This window comes from Antennarius striatus, chromosome 13, assembly GCF_040054535.1.
Source record: "Antennarius striatus isolate MH-2024 chromosome 13, ASM4005453v1, whole genome shotgun sequence".
In the NCBI taxonomy this organism is placed as follows: Eukaryota; Metazoa; Chordata; class Actinopteri; order Lophiiformes; family Antennariidae; genus Antennarius; species Antennarius striatus.
In genome coordinates this window covers 4120592-4141622 of record NC_090788.1, presented here as the reverse complement: position 1 = coordinate 4141622, position 21031 = coordinate 4120592, and the positions used below count along the sequence as shown (strand labels likewise).

At 42.6% G+C, this 21031-nt stretch overlaps 2 protein-coding genes across 2 annotated transcripts; one reads left to right on the top strand and one right to left on the bottom strand.

Moving 5' to 3' along the window:
* The first annotated feature begins 481 nt into the window (after positions 1-481).
* Positions 482-3354, top strand: taf9 (TAF9 RNA polymerase II, TATA box binding protein (TBP)-associated factor). The gene is made up of 7 exons (XM_068330347.1): positions 482-560; positions 1800-1881; positions 2025-2161; positions 2355-2489; positions 2570-2651; positions 2761-2877; positions 2960-3354. Exons 1-7 carry the CDS (start codon positions 525-527, stop codon positions 3115-3117), a joined length of 747 nt encoding a protein of 248 aa, XP_068186448.1. The 5' UTR covers positions 482-524; the 3' UTR covers positions 3118-3354.
* A 510-nt stretch (positions 3355-3864) lies between these two features.
* On the bottom strand, positions 3865-20545 carry LOC137605674 (arrestin red cell). The gene is made up of 16 exons (XM_068330345.1): positions 20259-20545; positions 12509-12539; positions 12272-12332; positions 12152-12196; positions 11842-11939; positions 11603-11701; positions 11376-11435; positions 10932-10999; positions 9929-10064; positions 9752-9836; positions 9536-9608; positions 8823-8960; positions 8642-8725; positions 7433-7509; positions 7255-7309; positions 3865-7064 (listed from the first exon to the last, which is right to left on the bottom strand). Exons 1-16 carry the CDS (start codon positions 20279-20281, stop codon positions 6974-6976), a joined length of 1224 nt encoding a protein of 407 aa, XP_068186446.1. The 5' UTR covers positions 20282-20545; the 3' UTR covers positions 3865-6973.
* Positions 20546-21031: the final 486 nt, after the last annotated feature.

Genomic DNA, 21031 nt, shown 5'->3' with positions numbered 1-21031 from the left:
GTTCTGTTGTTAGAACCGTTTTGTGATCTCAAACCCAACACAGGACATTTACTAAATTAAATATTAATAATCGTGATGTTTCCATGCATGATTCCCTGATGATTTATAGAAATATCACAAGTTAAAGAACGTTAAATAAAATTATAGTTTAATGGAAATCGGTGTTTTTGACAACAAACAAGAGCGAAAATACTGTATATCAACATTTATATCAATAGTTTTTGTCATTGAGTTTATTCTGAAGAGTTTCTTTACTAGCGCATAACAGGTATTATTTTCCATGCATGTATAGTTTTCACGGTCATTTGATATATATACCTGAATTATTATTTTTTTGTTTAAATCCATCCAGATACCTGTACGTGCTGTGCGGTTGTGGCAGTTCTCACTTTGACCTGAAGGTGTCGCCTCACCCTGACCAACAGTCGAAGAAGATTCAGAGCAAGGAATAGAGTAGTAGAAGAAGAATCGGAGCAAGGAATTAGAGTAGAAGAAGAGTCGAAGGCGTTGCTGTTGTAAACAAAATGTCTGCTCCTAAAACCATTCCGAAAGATGCTCAGGTAACGTAACTAAAGATGAGGGTTTTAATAAGTTTTTCACCGTGAGTTCTCAGAGTCTATTTTTCCTTTAAAAATAATTTTCACCAGTTACATCAAGAACCGAGGAGGTTTATGTTCATTTCTCTAAAGCTACAATCGGTCGATAGCTTCTCGGCTAACCTTAGCTTTGAATCACAATACAGGCGGCAGTAGCCAGTTAGCTTAGCCGGTAGCGGGGGAGACTTGCTGGAGTGTAAACAGGAGTTAGTTGTGCTTGTTTCGCCCGATTTTTTTGAAATTTGTCCGGGAAATTAATGCCAGACTCAAATTCTCTTATCATTAGTGGTTACTTGAGCTGCATGTGATGCGGTAAAATCAAGTTAAACACAGTTAAGCGACGACAAACGTTTACTTAACTCGTTATTTGCCGACGGTGAGATATATTCCAACTATCTCCTCTAACAGGGAATGAGATCTTCCACAAGCCGACGTTATATGGATATTAAATTGGCAATAATTGTCCAAGCATGCGTGTATTCGATTGTTGATATTCTTGATATAAAGCAGATGAAAGGAGGGCATTCATTTGAGTACATAAGTCCTCCAAGGCTTAACAGAATCCAAATCAGTTTCATTATCCAACACGTCATCCAAAGGTGTTTAGGCCAATCCACTGGACATTCCCATTCATATTCTAACGACCATAGTCGAAACTCATCTGGTTCCTACAGTGGTTGATGGGGGTGTCACGGGGTGTCAAAGGTCATTGAATGCAAGTTTCACGGAGCCTTTGTTTACTAATGGGCATCATTAACATGAGACACCTCACCTGGTTTAATCTGCTGAGTCGTTGTTTTAGGAATTTTCGAAAGGCTTTGACTGTAAATAGGAGAAACTTGATCTCCCCCTAGAAAGTTAAAAACAGAGTGCAGCTTATCGAAGTTGTTCGGTTCCCAAATAGAAAAAAGTTGACTTTTTAGCAGTCAAAAAGAAAGTTTCAGTGCTATTAATCCTGACATTTCACATGAAATTTGCGTGTTTGGTCATTACTGCATTTACCTCCCATGTGGCTCCAGCTTTCATTCATTCAACCACATGTAGTTGACCAGCATGTGCTGTTTACGTGACCTGTATTCCATTTGTAGTAGTGTAACTGGAAGATTGACAGCGGGATATTAATGTGTGTGTACAAGTTTGTGTTCAGTTTGATTATTAGGGTTCGCTATGTTTCCGGCTGTTGATGGATTGTGTCTGTGACAGGTGATGATCCAGATCCTGAAGGACATGGGGATCACTGAGTATGAGCCCAGAGTCATCAACCAGATGCTGGAGTTCACATACAGTGAGTTATCATCATTGTTTCTGTTGCTATGACTTAAATTATATTTTATTCTCTGAATCCCCATGATAGTTTCATTTTGGAACCAGAATCGGCTTCTTTTTGTTGTCCTTGTTGTAACCTTTGAGGTTTCACTCTGTTCACAGGATATGTGACCACCATCATTGAGGACGCCAAAATCTACGCCACACACGCTAAAAAGTCCACCGTTGACGCCGATGACATCAAACTGGCCATCCAGTGCCGCATGGACCAGTCGTTCACGTCGCCGCCGCCGCGCGATGTAAGCCACTGCTCTCAAACAACCTCTTTACTCATTTTGATTGTTTTCTGGAGCGGTTTGTGCCTTTCAAGCTTGAATTTTCCTTATGAAAATCATTACATATTGAGGCCAACTGTAAAATATTGATAATCAGAATGAACTGAGGATCTGAGAGCCCAGCTGTCTTTATGAAGGTTAGTTTCTTTGGACTCAGTTCCTTCTAGAGGTTGCAAGGCAGAAGAACCAGACTCCCCTCCCACTGATCAAGCCGTACACTGGACCCCGACTCCCTCCGGACCGCTACTGTCTGACAGCACCAAACTACAAACTCAAGTCTGTACCGAAGAAGGTAAAAAATCTTTGCCTTTCACTTCCAGTTCGTATCGATTTTATTTCTTCTGGTCTCACAACAAATTCTCTTCCTCCCAGGTGATGTCGTCTTCCAGCAGGATATCGGTGCCTCGCCTCAGTGTTGGCGCCGTCTCCAGCAGACCGAGCACACCCACCCTAGGTTAGTTTGTCACGTGAGGTAGAAGCGCTTCCTTTATGCGAGAAAGGCCGTTAGAAAGATTATGATTTAAAACAATGTTTTAGTGTTCTGACCCGAGTCTTCTTTCCAGGAACGCCGTCAGTCCAGTCCGTCACCACGAAGGTCGGAACTCCGGTGTCTTTGACGGGTCAGAGGTTCACTGTTCAGATCCCACCGCCCTCTCAGACGGCCACCACCACTAAAACCAGTAAGAATCTTTGACTGGATCCAGTCTGATACAAACGTTCAACCGCTTAGATTAACCCTCACACTTCCTCTCCTCCTGACAGTCACGCCGTCCACGCCTGCTGTCTCCAACGTCCTCATCAACCCGTCTCTGATCAGCTCCAAGAACATCCTCATCACCACCAACATGGTCTCACAAAACTCCAGCGGGGAGTCGCTGAAGAGGAAGCATGAAGACGACGACGACTACGACAATTTATGACAACGCATTTCAATGGTTTTTTTTGTTAAAGGAAAATTACCCCACCCCCGTTGTCATCAGAATGTGATCCTGAATCATCAAGAACTTGACCGTTTTGTAGAACATTTGTTTGACCTGTTCACACTGGCTGTTAACCAGTATCACCAGTTTACTAGGTCTCAAAATTCTTGTTAGAACTGGAACAGAAAAAGAACAGCTGTGATTTTCACCAACTCACAATAAACTGCACAAAAGTAAGTCGGCTTATTGTGCTGATCCTTTAAATAGTCCACCAGAAATCTAGCGATGTACAGCGGGCCCTCGCGCATTAACACTAGCGACTTCACCTCATTGCAGATTTTTAGTAGTCATGTGATACCGTACTCGCATTCTATTGGCTGATGGCATCCAGACATACGTGAGACACAGAAGTGCTTTAAACAGTTGATAAGAGTGTGGGAAAAGGTAATAGGTGGATTAATATAAGTATGGGCAGGGTCATAAATGTTAATATTTACTATTACTGTTTACCATAATTTAAATAGTTTGTCGCTATATTGCGGAATTCGTTATTCGCATGTAGTTCCCAGAAGGCATTAACTGCCGAGTTGATCAATTTGAATCTTTTCCTGTCTGAAACTGTCAAAAATGTGTCATCGCATGAAGCTTTTCTGATTGACTTAAGTTTAAATTTAGACTATTTCAAAGACTGGATGTTTTACTTTCAGACCTTCATGTTTAAACATAAACCACACAAGAAACAGGATCTGTTAGTTCATTTTGCCTTTAATAATAAAAAGAAAACTAAAATAAAAATCTCAAATTAAAAAATACATGGCAAAACAATAGACTCTTAAAATGATTATGAGAATAATCATGGTCGCAATGAAGATACAGTAGAATAATAGTCACCATAATAATAATAATCAGAAGCATAATCATAATTCTATCTTTTCTGGTGTTCGTCAACCAGCAGAAATCATTTCCTGTTTTTTAGACATGGTAAGCATCGCACAGGCCGGGGCGTGGCACTTGTCAAAATATTTTCACACTTAGCAAAGTTACCCCACATATGCACGACAAAATAAGGACAGAATCACAGCTCGTACGATTCACAGCACTGCTCGAAAAATAAAATTAAAATTAAAAACATGCTTCTTCCCTTCTGGGTGACGGTCGCAGCTTCAATGAGCGAAGTAAGGAGGGGGGGGGGGTTGGCAGTTTTTACAAAAAAAGTTTGTTGGTTTGTGTGAAGCCAAACACAAAAGCACAACTTTGAAAATTGGCCACGCAGCAAAAAAAAAAAAAAAGATCAACTTTCTTCCTCATCTCCTGAAATAAACGACAGAAATGATGTCTACAGTTCTGTGGGTTGGTTTTGTCGGTGAAAGTGCGGTGCTCTCGTGTCGTGAAATGTTAATCTGTGCAGCTTTGAGGGGAAAATGAATGAATGATGATTTGAAGGCGATGGAGGAGCGCAGGGAGATTCAAATAAGGTTTAAAATGGACGTTGGAGGATAATAACGAGGAGTTTCACGTGGATCTGAAGGGAAACACTGGTGCCATTTGATTTATTTTAATCACGTCTCATTAGTTTTCATTGGCCTCGAAGGTTTTTGTGACACTGCAATCTTTAATCTTTTTTAAATCTCTTATCGACCATAAAGAACTGACCAAAACCTGAACCCCAGTGACGCAAGTATTTTGAGTGTAAAATTATCATTTTAAGTGCAAAGAGGATAATGTAAGTCTACAAGAAAGAAAAGTCCTTCAGTGAATACATTTTAATCAAAAATATCTCATTATAAAGTTAATTTTATGAAATTTAAGGCCAGACATTAACAAATAATGTCAATAATAACCGAACACATACGACCGATCGTTTCATCGATCAAAGTTTGACCCCCCCCCCTTCCAGAAATCAATAAAAGCGGCAACACTTTTGTTGTTCCGAAGGATTTCAGTCTTATGTCCTCGTTTAACGTCTCCGCCTGTCAGGCCGGATTCAGGGCACCTTAACAATTAGGGCTGAATTAAAGGATTAACATCATAAAATCATTGCATTTGAAATTATGTGGAGTTGAGTAAAACTAAATTATACAGCATTAACAAAATTTGAAGTGATTAAACTATCAAACATCCGTAAGAGACGATCCGAACAACAGTGAACAGTAACAATAGAATTAGTCGTTTTTAATTTTTTCCCTTATATTGAGTCGGTTCTTCCTTACTTTAAGTGACAAAAGTGAAGCTTGCGTGGTTATTTCTAAAGATCCTTTTGGCCACGACACACAGGAACGGGCGTTTAAGAGCTGGATTCTGATTGGCTCGAGTTTACTGGGCAGCAGGAGATCCTAAGGATGCAGTTTGATCCCAAGATAATAAATCCTGCATTTCTCTGGGTGAGAGGTGATGATAAAAGACAAAAAACAGCAGTATTTCCCTTTAGCCTATTAATGGCAACCTTTTTGGGAAGGGGGGGGGGTGCAGCATTGGGTTGAAATCAGCAGAAACCAGACCAGCTTAAACCAGGTCATGGTCAAACCCAGATTGTGCTCATTGCTTTGAAACTGTAAAGACGGTGATGTTTCCACCGACACGTCAGCGCCTTTGATTCTGTCAGGGAAGCTCTGCAGACCTTTGGACACGTTTTAAACCCCCGCAGAGAAAAGTCTGGTGATATTCTAGATTCAAACCCAACAAGAAATCTTCGTGTAGCTTATTCCTCTGTGCCCAACAGCAGCCGGGTCACGACAACAGAAACTTTCCCTTTTAAAAAGGAGGTCATGTCCGATTTGGTTTGGATGACGGCTCTGATCAAATATAGCAGCAGGTTAAAGGTCATGTGATCCAATAGCAACATTGGCATAAACAGACTGATCAGTGTCTGAACAACAGAACCAAATGGTCTCAAATCAATCTGTAAAAACCTTTTTCTTTAATCTAGAATATTTCAGAGGTTTTCTAAATATTTCTGACATTTTTCCTTATAACAGTTCCATCACCAAACTCTTCTCTTTGGTCATTCCTGATTTTTCCTGAAGCCCACAAACTCATTTTGACCCATCAGACGGATATTATTTTAGGAAACGGCTTTTTTGGGCTTTTCAGGGGACAAAAAGTTCAACGACGAGATGACTTAACATCCCGGGACTCTTCCATTTACGTCAGATGTTGTGAAATACAGCGATACGCTCGACTTTAAATGAAAATCATTTGAGATTAAACAATAAGTACTGAACGCGATGACACGACGAGCAAACGACAGACCGACAGGTTCAGGGCGTGATGACGGAGGATGCTGGTGAAACTGAACACAGTCGTTTGTGTAGGACTGTTGTGACAGTGTGTTGTTGTTGTTGTTGTTGTTGTCTCCCCTCCAGCTGTGATTTAAAAACCTACAGCGTCGCCTGAAGAAAAGCACAAACCTGATTTACTTCGTTTCAAATATAGATGTTCTGTTTTTAAAATCTAAAGTAGAAGAAGAAACGCTGCTGCAACTTCCTACATCGTTTATTTCTCAGCCGATCATTCCGTTAACCTCACAAGCTCCGCCCATTCCTGACAGTACAGAAAAGAACAAACAGCAGATGCTCGAACCCACGCCACCGCCGCCGTCTGTCCCGCGGCCGCTTGAACGTTACAACCATCAGCGAAAGGAAACAGAAGACAGACGAATGGCTGAAGCGAGAGAGGAAGAACCACCGACGCCCCTGAGAGGCCTCCGTCCCAACAAGCCCACATCCGTCCCCCCCACCGGGGAATGCAACGTGAAGAGAAAGAGTGTGTGTTTATGTGTGTGTGTGTGTGTGTGTGTGTGTGTGTGTGTGTGCGTGTGGTGGTTTCAAAGCGAGCGTATGAAGGTGTTGGCGGGCTCCTAGCAGTCCTCGTCCTTGTCGTCCACGGCGCCTTTGAGCCGTAAGCGGGCGAAGTCCTCGAACACGAAATCGTCGTCCTGGGAGATGCTGCTGTGGGACAGACAGGCGGAGAGGAACAGTCAACCAAATGTCAAAAAAAAAAAAAAAAGGTTTTCTTTTCATTTTTGCATCACGAGTTCTTCTAAAAAACAGTTTTGTTCTTCGGTCCAGTTTGTTCCAAAACCAACGGATTCAGAAGCTCTACAAAAAGTATTTTATAAATAAAAGACTTGATGCTTACTTTGTGTCAAATTCTATCAAGTTGGTGTCGATGGGGGGGTCCATCTCTGGCACAGCTGTAACACACACACACACATTAGCATACTGTAGTTTCAATGGAAACAGGTTCTATGCAGAAGCCAGATGGACCCAGATCATTAAGGTTTGGATGTTGGTTACGATGTCACGTGTGAGGTCACCTGACTGTGGGCGGGACACGGGCGGCTCCACGGGTTTGGGATGCATTAAGATGAAGGGCAGCTCGACCGACACGTCTCTGAAAAACAACAGTGTGAAGCTGCTCAAACAGCAACAGTCTGATTCAAACTCGTCTGTTTTCATCTTTAACAACTGGATTAAAACATGTTTGACCTGATCTAAGATGTAAATTTTTTTTTTTCTATTTTGGAAGCTGGTTGTTAATTAAAATGTAGGTCAGACCATTTTATAACTGGAAACATGTGGTTGGGTCATGTGACATTCATTTATGCAAATTTCCCTGGCGGCAGGGGGCAAATAAGAGTCACTTGTTTATCAGAGGCTAAAGGTCCTAACAGACATGGATGCCCTGATGCCCTGCTCTTAACTTGCCCACCCCTGGGCTTGCATCAGGAGCTAGTATGACTAAGCCACTGTGGCTCAGTGTAAACAAATTGAGTAAGCCACAAAAAGCCACATTCTGTGTCCAAGACAGCGGCTTGCTGTAATAGGAAGTAAAGCTTACAAGTCGACATTGAGTAATATTTTGTCTGACTATCTTCACATTTCCTTTGGCATGCGCGCCGATGGAGAAGAATACGAAGGAGACGAAGAAGAAGAAGATGAAGAAAATGCGCGCCGCCTAGCGAGAGAAAAAGTTTGTTTTCGTATTGTTTTCGTACGAGTCCAAAATAGTTATAAGTTTTAGCCTTTTTTTCCTAAAAATAAGAACGCCACTGTGGCTACACAGGCTAAAAACCTTGTCGTCACTCTGGAATTTACTTCGCCTATGGCCAAGTGGCGAATGGCTAGCACAAGCCCAGCACCCCCACAAAAGCCGCCAGCTGCTTCTGCATTCAGTAGAGGTCTGAAGCAGAAGATGAAGCACTGGAGGCAGTTTGAAGGTCTTCATCTCTGGTCATGTGACCCAAAAACCACAACTCTCATTGGTTGGACTGTTGGCCCTCAGTTTAAGAAGGAATAAATTCAACCACATTCCTGCTGGTGCTGCTAAAAGCTGCGAGCAAACAGGTGTGATGACACATGACGCCATTTGATTGGATAAATTTACCTGTCATCAAAAACATGTTTATATGGAGGAAAAGGAGCTTAAAATATAACTTAAACTGATTTATTGACACGCTGAAGGATAAAAGGAGAGGTCAGCAGAGTCAGAGGACAGGAAGTGATGTCATCAGGGCGTGTCTTACCCTCCACGTGAGACCACCAGCTTGACTTTGACTCTGTATGAAACCAGGATCCCCAGAACCTCCTTGTTGGTGACGTCCTTCACACTGAAACACACAACAGAGCGCAGTGGTCATGTGACTGCAGAGACACACCTGTGTAACTCCTCTACGCTGTGTGTGTGTGTGTGTCTGTGTGTCTTACATGGTGGAGGAGGCCAGGTTGGTGTCTTCATGCTTCAGCTTGCCGTCCAGAGCGAGTCCTCTCTTCTCTCTGTTCTTGTCGAGCGTTGGGGTCAGAGTGTACACCTTGCAGAAGGTGGAGCTAGACGACACCTGGTCGCTAGGGAAACAATGCTGCCAGTTAAACCCCGTCCTCTTAGCAGACCGACATCAGATCAGTCATAGCTAAACTTACTGTTGATCCTATTTCAATGTTCATTCAGTTTCTAGAGGGTTTTTGGTTGAAACCACTATTAATTTACTTTACGCCGAGTTAAACCGGTTGAAACCAGAGTTAAAATAGAAAGAAAACCAGTTTATTACAACAGTAAACAAAAAGCCAGTTGACTTGTTTAAACAGAAGGAATCTTCATAACATTTATTTCCACTTAATCCGAGCTGATTTCAGATCAGAATTTCCGCCTCCTTGAATAAAGAAATGTGACTTTATGGGATCATTTTGGTGTTCTTCCATCAACCAAACTAAAAATAATGAATAAACAACATGTGAGTTCATCTCCGGATAAAGGTTATGGATGTCACGCTGACGACTTCATGCTTGTGTCGTTTTGAATACAGTAATTGTTGGACTTTCATTTTAATCTGAAGCATTCAAGTTTTGAAAGCCTGAAATATCTGACTATTTATTCATTAGATTCCCTACTGGGAGCAGGAAGACATTCAACCGGAACTTACTCTGCCTCCAGCTGGGCCACTGGACATTTATACTGGGCAGTACTGAACAGGCAGATGTCAGCGTACTGGCGCACTGCAGAGAGGAGAAAGAAGGGATTTAGACGCGTTAAAAGACGTTTACCTTTGAGTTCAATGAGAGAACGTCCAACAATCATGGCTGCTTCCTTCCACTAACTACTGATAACTCTGACGTGAGACACCAACAGGCCACCGTACCAGAGATCTTCACTCGTTTGACTGTCTTGGTGGAGTTGTTGGTGACGTGAACGTTGACGCTGATGGGCTCTCCGTGGTAATACAGCTGCATCATAGGAGATACTCGTCAGTCTCATGATTTAAAAACAGATGATCTGAACTCTGTGTGTGTATGTGTGTGTGTGTGTGTGTGTGTACCTCCTTGTCCAGGGAGGCCTCCAGGTGGAGGGATCTGTCAGACATCAGGAAGCTTCGGGTCGTCTCCACCATTGGCTGCGGACCCGGCTTCTCCGGCGCGTACTGAACCTTCCTGATCACCAGACGCACAGAGTTCCTGCACACACGTTCCACATGTCCGAGTCCATCATCACACATGCCTCCCCTCACCCCCTGTTAACAAACACTGGGAGTCTGACGCTGACTTGGATTTTTTTCTGGAGACAAACACCTGATCACATATTGACATTGACAGACCGTGCTAACATAGACCCGGGGCATTGTTCCATTATTTATTCATTAGCGGTGAATTAAAGAATCAACATCATTGTGGAAAACCCTGAGACTCGACGGGGGTGTGACATTCAGACAGATAATGTGTCACAACCACAAGGCTGGAACAGCTAATAGCCGTTGGCGGCCAACCCAGTGAGGAAGAAGATGCAGTGAGGCGATCCTTCCTCTCATCCGTCAGGCCTCTTCAGCCTGCAGTACCTGTGCATGCGTTTTAAAATCATGCGCTCATAACAGAAGGGGGGAGGCTGTACCGGGGAGGGGCTTTGTCTACGGGGGCTTAAATCAACAGCAGCAACACTTTCGTAATGTCTCACGGTTGGGTGGAGACACAAAGTCAACAGGACAAACTGGGGCTCCGGGATCATCTGCTTTTCATGTTAATGCAGCACAAACAATACGACAAACGGCTTATGGAGCGGCGCGTTGCATAAAGGAGATCCACATCAGCTGATCCTGGAACAGGTTCTTCTTTCTGATGCATGTTATGCAAATCACTGTCGTCACACCTATGTGGAAAAGCATTTGTCGATTCTGACAGTTCCTGGTCCAAACTTGTCAAAATAAAAGCCTGACCAATCTCCTGAGGAAGGGACAGACTTAAACGATCTTCATCACAGCTCTTCTGTAGATCAGCGTTTCCCCTCCAACATGTTTCTGTGGAAACTGCTTCCTGCTCGTCTGAACTCACCGCTTGTGAATCTTCTCTTCTATTGACTTGGCGCAGAAAGCTCTGATCTCAAAGTCAACACCGCAGGCCTGCGAAGAGAAAAGCGTTCAGTGCCGCAAGACACCGTCATCCAGCTCATGTTTGAGGAGCGCTCACTGAACAGTCGTGTTTAGATGAACACTAGACCCACAACAACAATCTGAACTTTAAAAATAAAACAATTGGAGGGTAACAGAAAGAAAAAAACCCCATCTCTGGTCTGAATCAAAATGAGTTGTGTCCAGTTTAAGTACAGGAAAATAATTTAACGTGATTTTATGAACTGTGCCTGGAAAATTTCAGACTTTAAACTTCAAACTGGGAGCCTTTAGAGCGACTGGGGATAAATGTCAAGTCCCCATTTGGGAATAAGCTAATTTACGGATCAGTGGTTAATGTTTGTATGCGTTTATGTGTGTGCGTTACCTTCCCAGTGTCCTCTGGGCCAGGCTGTAAGGTGACCGAACATGGGAGGTTCTGAGGAATCTGAAGGAGCAGAGAAGCAAAAACCTGATATAAAGCAGGAGTTCTGTTGTGAACTTCTCTCTGATATCGCAGATTTCAGAGGAGGTGGCACTCAGAACATCTGTTCTTAGCCACTGAGTGTGGATTATAGTCATTTCTTCCAGGTGTTTCTGAGACCAGCGACTCACAGTGAAGTAGAAGGGGTGTGCATGCTGGCCCAGCTTCTTCAGCAGCCTCTCCTGCAGCCGGCTGTTGGGCTTCCTCTCCTCCGGCACTGGAGGGAAGGCCTGTTCGACAAAGACAGACGGACGGAGACATTCAAGGAGTGTTGGAATGATTCAAATCCTGTCACACAACGATCACACCGATACCTAGAGAAATGCTGTCAGATAAACACAGTTGAGGCACTGAGAATGGCAGCGCTAACCTGGAAGGTGGAGATGTAGAGATCCTTCCTGAAGGACAGGCCGAGGACGTCCAGGTCCTCACGGCCGTATCGAAACGCACATGTCAGCGTGACGAAGACTACAGGGAGGAGGAGGAGGAGGCTTCAGAGACATTAAAAGGAACTCAGACCGTTCCTTAGAACCTTCACTGGTTTCTCTGCAGCTGGTGTCTTCTAACAACGTGAAACTCAATCTAATAGGAACCAGCAGCTGGACCTCATCCTTTGACCTCCCAGTGTCCCTTCCCCCCCAACATTTTGACGCTGAGCGTTGAAGAGAAAGCAGTCCTACCTTTCCTGTCCTTCAGATATTCAGGGTCGACGAGAATCACCCCATCTGTGAGCAGGAAGGAGTGATCAGTCAAACAGTGACTCATTAAACACATAAATCCATCCAGAAGAGCCGACTCACCCACTGGGTCCACGTGGTCCAAGTGATCCACAAAGTCCCTCTTTCCCAGGTATACCGTCACCTGCAGGGACCAATCATCTGATCAGACACCTGCAGTCACTTCCTTGCATGTTTTTATCGGATTATGACTTTTTCCACTATTCACTTAAACCTTTATAAACACTTGTCATGAAAGTCTTTATCTCCCGACCAGAGTAGCAGAGATTATATGACTAAACTTTTCCTCCGGTGACTCACCTTACAGTTGGGGCTCGACTTCTTGAAAACTCTGAGAAGTTTGGAAAGAGGAAGAAGAGGGAGGGGAGAAAGAGGAAGACCAAGATGTTTGTCATTAATTTTGTCTGGTTTAATTTATCCCAACCCACAAACACTGAGAAGCGATGCTTCAAATAGCTGATTATGACCATGAGAGAGGGATGAACGATTTGACGCGCGGGCGTGAAAAGTTTTGTCAAAATAATCTGAGGAAGCGTCTCTGTTTCAAAACAGGCCACTGTTTATTACCACACAGCAGGAAAGTGAAGAGGAGGGAAGTGGTTTGAGAGAAAAACTCCAACAGCTGAGCTTCAGTGGCAGCGAGTGGAGGTTCAGTAGAAGCCTACTGGCCCCAAAGGTCTGTCTCTGAATTAACTAGAACAAATACAGGAAGTTATAGTCAGACCAATGAGGTCATGTTGGAGAAACTCACATCAGCTTCACAATTTGTTCACTTCATCAGTGAAATGGAAGCTGATTAACATAAAAAGACACACCTGTACATCAACAGCATATAAATATCATCCATCAGCATCAGTTATTGATCAGAATTGTTACCGGAGTTACTATCAGACAGCCAAACTGCTGAATTTGAGATGAATCGGTACAAAGCTAACAGGCCTGAACTGTCATGAGTTTGTGTTTGTAAGAAACGGGCGCCTCCCCCACGAACCACCAACATGTAAACAGGAAGTAACAAACGCAGGAGGTTCTCGCCCATTTGAAGCCATTAAAATACAGGCAAGTTCTGCAGGGACAAACGGCCTAGAGAATGGAACATCGGCAGATACACATCACAGCTGACGGCAACTTCCTGTCACTCACTGACCGTTTCCTTTCAGCATACATATTTAACACATGAGGACTGCAGTGGCTGCAGCTGTGTCAGAGGCCGAGGCAGGGATAGCTTTCCTCCGCAGCAGCTGTTAGGCTAGTGCTACGTAGATGTAGCATAGCAACCTCATCCTCAAATCAGGTCACACAACCCCTCCTATAGAGAATGAGGCATGGATAAGCAAGGCTTTGAACCAGAATTTTTTGTCAATTGGTTTGTTCCGAACAGAAAAAGTATTATAAAGTTCCCGGTTTTACTGCACGTTCCACCCAAGAACTGACGTTCCTGAACAGGTTAGAACAAATAAATTATAGTTCCCGAGCTGATTAATAACGTTTATTGTAAATATAAATAGGTAGGCATCTTTAGGACTTTTAAATTGGCAATTACTTTTCATACAGAAGATTTGTTCCTACAGTAAACACAGCACTGGTCCAATTACGGAACAGAGGACGGAGAATCGGAGGAAGACGGAGAAGTTGCGGCAGCTTATAATGCAACAAAGTTTCAGAGCAGAGCCTGGGGAACTCTGCTCTGAAAATGACTGCTGAGTTAATGTCTAAACCCAACTTTTTCTAACAGTGACAGACTGCAGTGTTTACCGGTTATGAATAAAATAGAAATTGGGAGACTGCCTTTTCGTTGGCTGCTGGTGATATACCTCGACAATGCTCTCATCACACATTGAGTGAATGACAGGAAGTGAAACATTAGGTCTTTTTGTTTTTCAAGAACAAAAAAGAAAAAAGAAAAAAAAAGGGTACTAACCAGCTACTTTTATTTTGAATAACCCATTCTATTCCAGAACAATAAAAATATAAAGTTTTTGGTTTCATTTTCGTTCCTGGCAAAATACAAAAAGTTTCTGCTTTTCGTTTTCGTTCCATGAACCGGCTCAATGCCCTGTGGATAAGAGGCAGAAAAATAATAAGACTGATAAACAACATCTGTTACTGAACCTTGGTCGTAAATTAAAGGGACAGATGACTCATCTGAACAGAGCAGGGCTGAAATGTGATTCTGTTTTCAGATTTCTGACGTCAGATGTTTATCTTTGCAGACGATCTGCTTGTCTTGCATTCACTTTCTGCTACACAACTCTGATAGCGTCTGCCGTGGGAATAAGGTCTGGAAGAAAACAGCCGGTTGCATGTAAAACACGCTTCGATGCTCGTCTGACTGCTTCTGAAACTTTCCTGCTGGGACGGCAACTCGGATAAACAGCCTGCAGACTCGACGTCCCCTGCGATGGCAGACTGGTTCACCGCTTCATGCCCAAACACGACCTGAGCCGACCTGCTCAGCATCAGCTCTGGCCTGGACAATTTTACACATTACATTATTTGTGTTGATGGTGAAACTGTCACAACAAACCTCCCCTAAAACCAGCGCCGTCTTCTGAAGACGTCGACCTTTCACTGCGGGGATTTTCCATTGAGCTTCTGTGTAATTGCTTGCATTATCCTAGCATTGGTAAACACCATGAGGAATAAGTTCTTCTTCTTCTTGTTATAATAGCAGCTGATGGACTAAACTAGATAAAAAATAACAACAACAAACAGCTTTCAGTAGCAGTGGAGCACAAATATAGGAAGCTTCAACCGCGAATCAACAAACAGAAAACAGGCGTTAAGGTCGACCCTTTCTTGCTCGTTTACATTCCTGTGATTCTTCTTTGCTTAATGGATAGGAAGTAGTAAAAGTTGAGTACTGGTTATATTGACCAGTTATGCAGCAAATTAAAATCAAGTCAGGTTACAAACAGGTTTAGGGTCTAATAAATTGCCTGCTATTAGATCAGCCATTTAGAGAACCTGTCAGACAAACTCTGCAGCCCAACATGAACACACGTTTATCAGAGTTGAACTTAAAGCGGTCACACGGAGAGAAATGAGTCATTCTGACCCGGCTTTGCTCCAGTGAACTAAACATTTGGATTCTGACGCTGTCAATGACGCATCAGAAGTGTTTAACAAATTCAGTTAATAACTTCATTACACAATCAGTGACTAACGGTTGTCCATTTTCTCAACAAGGAGGCTGTCGTTCTTCCAGCGCAGCAGCCACGTGACTGCGGTGGCCTAACACACACACGCTGTCAAATTGTTCTTGGAAACACCGGCATTCAAAACTGTTTCAGTACATATTAACTGAATTAACTGTGAAAGTAAATAAGCTTTGCTAAATCAGGAATATAATGAGAGCTCGACTCCGAGAAGCGTCTGATTCAAAGCTGGTTTTATTTAATCGTGTTCTTTGAGACATCAACATGATTTAAAATGAGGTTACTTACACCAACACCCAGAGGCAAACATCGTCAGTGTGAATTGAGGTGCAGCTTCATTTATGGAATTATTCCACATTAGAACTGAAACTAAAGGTAAATATAGGACCTATAACATGGCGCCTGTTTGTGCAGACCGTCTGTACATTACAGGCAGATCAAAGGCACAGGAAATGTCGTCTGATCGCTCAGGAAAGCGTCGCTCGGCTGGGTGAGAGTTCACTGAGCTGTACGGACACTTTTTTGTTTCAGCAGGATGGTTTGATGCTGATTCAGCCATTTGAACACCAGACTGACCTAAAAACAGGGCTACTCATTAGCCGACGGGGTGGACATCACATTCTGAACATCGTGACTCAAACACTCTCTGACGCTGGCTTCATTTCTGTCTCACCTGCAGCTGACAGCACTTCCTCACTGGGCCGGTTCCTCACTACACTTCATTCACACAAACACACTGCAGCACGAACACACCACCAGTTCACACATGCTGCTTCTTAGAAATTCAAATGCAAAAGAAGACAAACAGAAACTGAACTCAAACACAGCTCTGAACATTCTTTCTCTTCTAAACCTGCGTCTTTTTTTTGTGCTTTTGTGCTGATGACATTTATGTCAGCAGATTAAAGACAGGCAGACGTCATACCACCGTTCAGCATCGCGCCAAATCAACAGGGCAATGCACCACAAGGCGTCAGACAGGTTTTAATGTTACCCGAGTGGTTTATGGGAAAACAGGGAGGCGATTGTTAAAAATGATCACCTGCTACATAATGAACCTCCTGGCTCAACAAACAGTGAATCTGTGAAGAAGCAGCAGCTGATTGACAAGAAAATATCAGGTAACCAAAGCAGGAGATTTCAGGAGAACATTAGTATATTTCCATAAAATATACGACATGCCCGCTGGAGATGTACTTTCATTTCTAAATATGACTGGAGAAAAGAAATCACCTCTGGTGTCAATTAATTTGTACTTAATAATAGTTTATACTCATTTTTCAAAAAAAAAATGCAGCAAGTTCTTTGTTAAAGCTTTTATTTCCTGATACTTCACCGATAGAACATCAGAAAACAGTCGGGTATCAGACCTATCGTCCTCTGAGTTCATCACAGAGTATCTTAGTTTTCATGTGAAGACAATGGAATGGCTTGCAGCTTCTGCTCTCAGAGTTCCATCAGAGTTCAAGCCAGTCAATAAGACATGGTGTTCATGGTACAGCAACAACATCCTGATACAATCAACTTTAATGATTAGCATCTCGCCAATAGAGGTTAGCGAACATAAACCTGTCGTTCCATCTTGATGTCTCCAACCAAAGCATGTCTCTGAAAATGAAAGTCATACATGTTTGCCATGTGTTCACAAATGCAATTTGTCAGGGATTAAAAACCTTGTGGCAAAAGCCAGAAACTGTTCGGAAACTCCATGAGCTGAACCGGTACGAATATTGCTGATCACATTTGCAGCAGTTAATCGGCTTATGGTTAACCGCTGCTCCATGACTAAACTTTTACACCATTTAGGAGCTAAGAGAGCAACAGGACGCTCAGAGCGCTCCGGTTTTATAAGTGTCACCCGCTGGTCGATCATGGCCTCAGAGGATTCTAGACACCCCTAAATTACTTCTTATAGGACATCTGACAAATGCCCAACTTTCCACAAATGTCATCTGCTGATCGGACGTCGTATTCAGAATTTCACCATTCTGTGCTTGTGAAAAAAAGCCAAGCAACAGGAAATTAACTACTTCCTCACGCATAATGCTGTGATGTCTGAACACAACTGTCCGGCCGAAGCACAGGATGTAAATGATGTGCCCAGCGCAACAAATAACACAAGGACAGTTTCACAGGGACACAAACCAACTGTGTGAAGTCAGTTTATGTGTATTGACTTACAAAGTCACAGAACAATACAAAAAAGTTGAACAATTACCTCAGCAACTACTCCAGAGGCCTGGGTGCTCAGTAAAATTTAAAAAATACTCTGAATGTTGCGTACACTTAACGCTAATGTGTTTCTGGTGGGCAAACCACCACCATGTTCAACGCCATCCTAATTTGGGACAGTAAATAAAAGTTTTACACTTCTGGCTGGACAAAAGAACAACTGTAAAGGAGTCACTGAGTTTTTGGGAAGTCTGATGAGCATTTTTTTTTAAACTGTTGTGGTTCTAACTCTTATGGTTGGTTTTACCTTCAAAAACAAAGTACAAAAATGCCATATGTCTGATGGGTCTGTTGACTGCTGCTCTATGGCTGAAGTCAAAATGTTACACTGCTGGCTGCAGATGTTTTAGCAGAGAAAACCAATGTGTTCAGAGATTAATCTGCAAGTGACAACCGCCAAACCAAACCGTTAACACCAACACACAAAACCCCAGCCTGCCAGCTGGGGGTCAATGTATTGCTAGCATGGTGTATTATCCATAGAGTGTGAAGCCACCGGCTTCCTGTATGATACTGCGTTTATGCCGGAGGGGCATATCAGCGTTTCTCCAACAGTTGCCACTGTTTGCAAAAGGTTTGTCTTTCCTCCTGCTTGTTTCCTCTCCTCCCTGTTTCCCACCTTTTTCCTAACAGGAAGTGACTGGGAGTTTAGGGTGGTAAGAAAGACAGGAAAGTTACCACGGAAGTGGGTAGAGCTGGGAGCAAATGTCAGCATCTGTTACAGATGGAGATCATGTGTTCAAACGATCCCGTTGGAAAATAATAGAAAGGAAATATATTCTCTGTATGATATAAAGCAGCTGATGATGTCATATGTCTGTGTGAACTGAGTGAAAACAGAACATTTAAGTCTGTAAAAGGACAGACCTTTTGTCTGCACATCAAACATACGGGATGTCAACATATTAAACCTGATTGTCAGCATTTTAACCTTACAGTCTTCGCTTTTAAAGCTAGTGTGACAGAATACTGAGCAAAAAATCCCACTGCTATTGAAAATTTAAGGAACAACACACGTAGCTGCAAATGACACAAAACCTCCCCCATATAAACCCCAACTACCTGAGCTGGATGAGATTTAAAAACCTCCATGTGCAGAAGATGGTTTTTAGGTGTTGTGGATTAACTCATACTCAGACGTCTGAAAGCAGGGTCAGTCATACTAATCTGGGTCAGATACATTGGATTAGGCTTTAAAGAACATACAGAGGAAAACAATATATGATAGTGGAAAATACAAAGCACAACAACAAAACTGGCTACAACCACGTGATAGCATCTAAATCAACAGACACCTTGTACATTGTACAGTTCATTACAATAAATTACCATCTCCTCAGTCTCTTATATATTCTATACTGTATGGTGTTATGAATTTTTCTATAACAGAATGACGCTCTAACAATTGTAGTCCAAAAACATGTTGTTCTGATGAAACGAACACATTACCTTTATTATGAATTGATTTTAATTCTAGATAGACAATTTATGAAGTAAATGATATTAAATTATTTTTACATAATATCACACATTATTTAACTTATTTATAGGAATTGAGATGAACATGTGTATTTGTTTTGAAGGTGAGGAAAATACATGTATATATTTTTTTTAAAAAGGAAATGTTCCGGTTCTTGCTTCAGTTTTCGTTTAGGTTTCTTACTCTAAACCGATCGGTTTGTTAATCTTTTTTTTTAAGGCTTCATCTCCCAAATTTTAAGTAATCTGTATTCCAGTGTCAACAGAACATCCTCATCTGTCAAACACAAACGATTCCAGACGCGTTTTCACTCTCAACTAAAGCAAACATCGTCCACTGTTGTAATGCAATATTTAACAAAATTCTGCAAAAGAAAGAAAGAAAATCCTTTATATACTCCAAAGTCTATTTACAGCTAATTAGCACTAGCCTGCGGTATCTTCATTTGGAAATTAGCCTCCATTAGTAGCAGGCTAACCCGAAAAACCCATCAGTATGTGCGGTCATACTAAACTCCATTGAAAATATTTTGATTTCATGCATTCCGTGTGTCGTAAACCTAATAAAACATTAATCTGCAAGTACCTTGAATCCCGTCAGCCTTTAGCTAAATTCGGCATTGACATAAACGACCTGGCGACACTTTAATTCGATAAAGTAAGCATTTAACTAGATTTCCCTAGTTCGATACCGCCCACTACTGCTGTATTTTGTGTGAAAAGCACCGTGGGAATTCCGGTTTACAAAATTAAAATTAAAATGCTATTGACAAAAGAGCAGTAGTATGAGTATTTCCTATGCTCCAGAGGAAATAGTCTTCGTTAGTCACCCTTTGTTTTTATTTGACAGATTCAGCAGCAAGATATTGAGATTTGACAGATTTCTGGTCGGAGGCTGTCCTATCCACTGGAGATGTATCGCTGTTAGCTAACCCCACCCTGCCGCGGTGTCTTCGCTTTCTACGACCGAGGTCACAACTGTACAGGTTCACACAAGAACCACTGGAACACTAAGCCAACTTTCGCAAGGGTTTTCCCTTTTATGAAGCCGTCAAATCTCTGCTACACGAGCTGAGAAAATGTCCCCCGCCCGGGCCAGCAGCAGCACTTCGGCTAACGATAGCAAAGTGCGTGAGAAAGGATGCTAACTAGCTGTTAGCCGCTAACGTTAAGCGTCCTACCTGGTGCCCGCCTTGTCCCCCATCTCCTCGGCAGGCGGACGGTAGCAAGATCCCCGGAGTCGTTGGCGTCTCGACTTCAGAAGCTGTGTGTTTGCTCAGGAGGCTCCGCTCACCCGTCCATCCACATTGGCGCACAGCTAACTAGTTAGTATGCTAATTTAATTTAGCGCCGCCTCGACTCTTCTGGCTTCCGCAGGCTGGATCCCTGCGCGGTCGCGCGCGCGTGTTTTTGTGCAGCGGCTGCAGATAGATAACATTCCGCAGCGCAGAAACGTGACAGCGGCAATAAATCCGGTGTTAAAACGACCAAAAATGAATCATTTCTGAATGAGAGCGGCTCATCCGGTTGACATGCTGTTGGTTCATCACAACCCAGTGGAAGATTTCTTAGCGCCGCGCTTCAGGCTGTTATACACCTGTCTTCAAAAACATGAGCGCAGATTAATAGGAAAATATACAGAGCTCCTAAATACGGCAAAAGAGGAAGACACGTAAATTTGTATTTTAACTTTTTTTTTTCCAGATGTGTAAATCACACAGAATCCCATTTTTAAAAAAAGTTATTATACCTAAATCATGGTCATCCGTCTGTTTTTCTGCATTTTTATTTTACTTCATTTGTTTCTAATTTTAGATGACAAAAAGGTTTTTTCCCCACTTCCTTTAAATGTTGTGAAATGGAGCTTGTGTCAGCATTTTAATGAACTACACATAAACTTTTTTGTACATTCTTGCATGAGGCTTTTCAGAGCAGTAGACTTCCTCTGTAAATT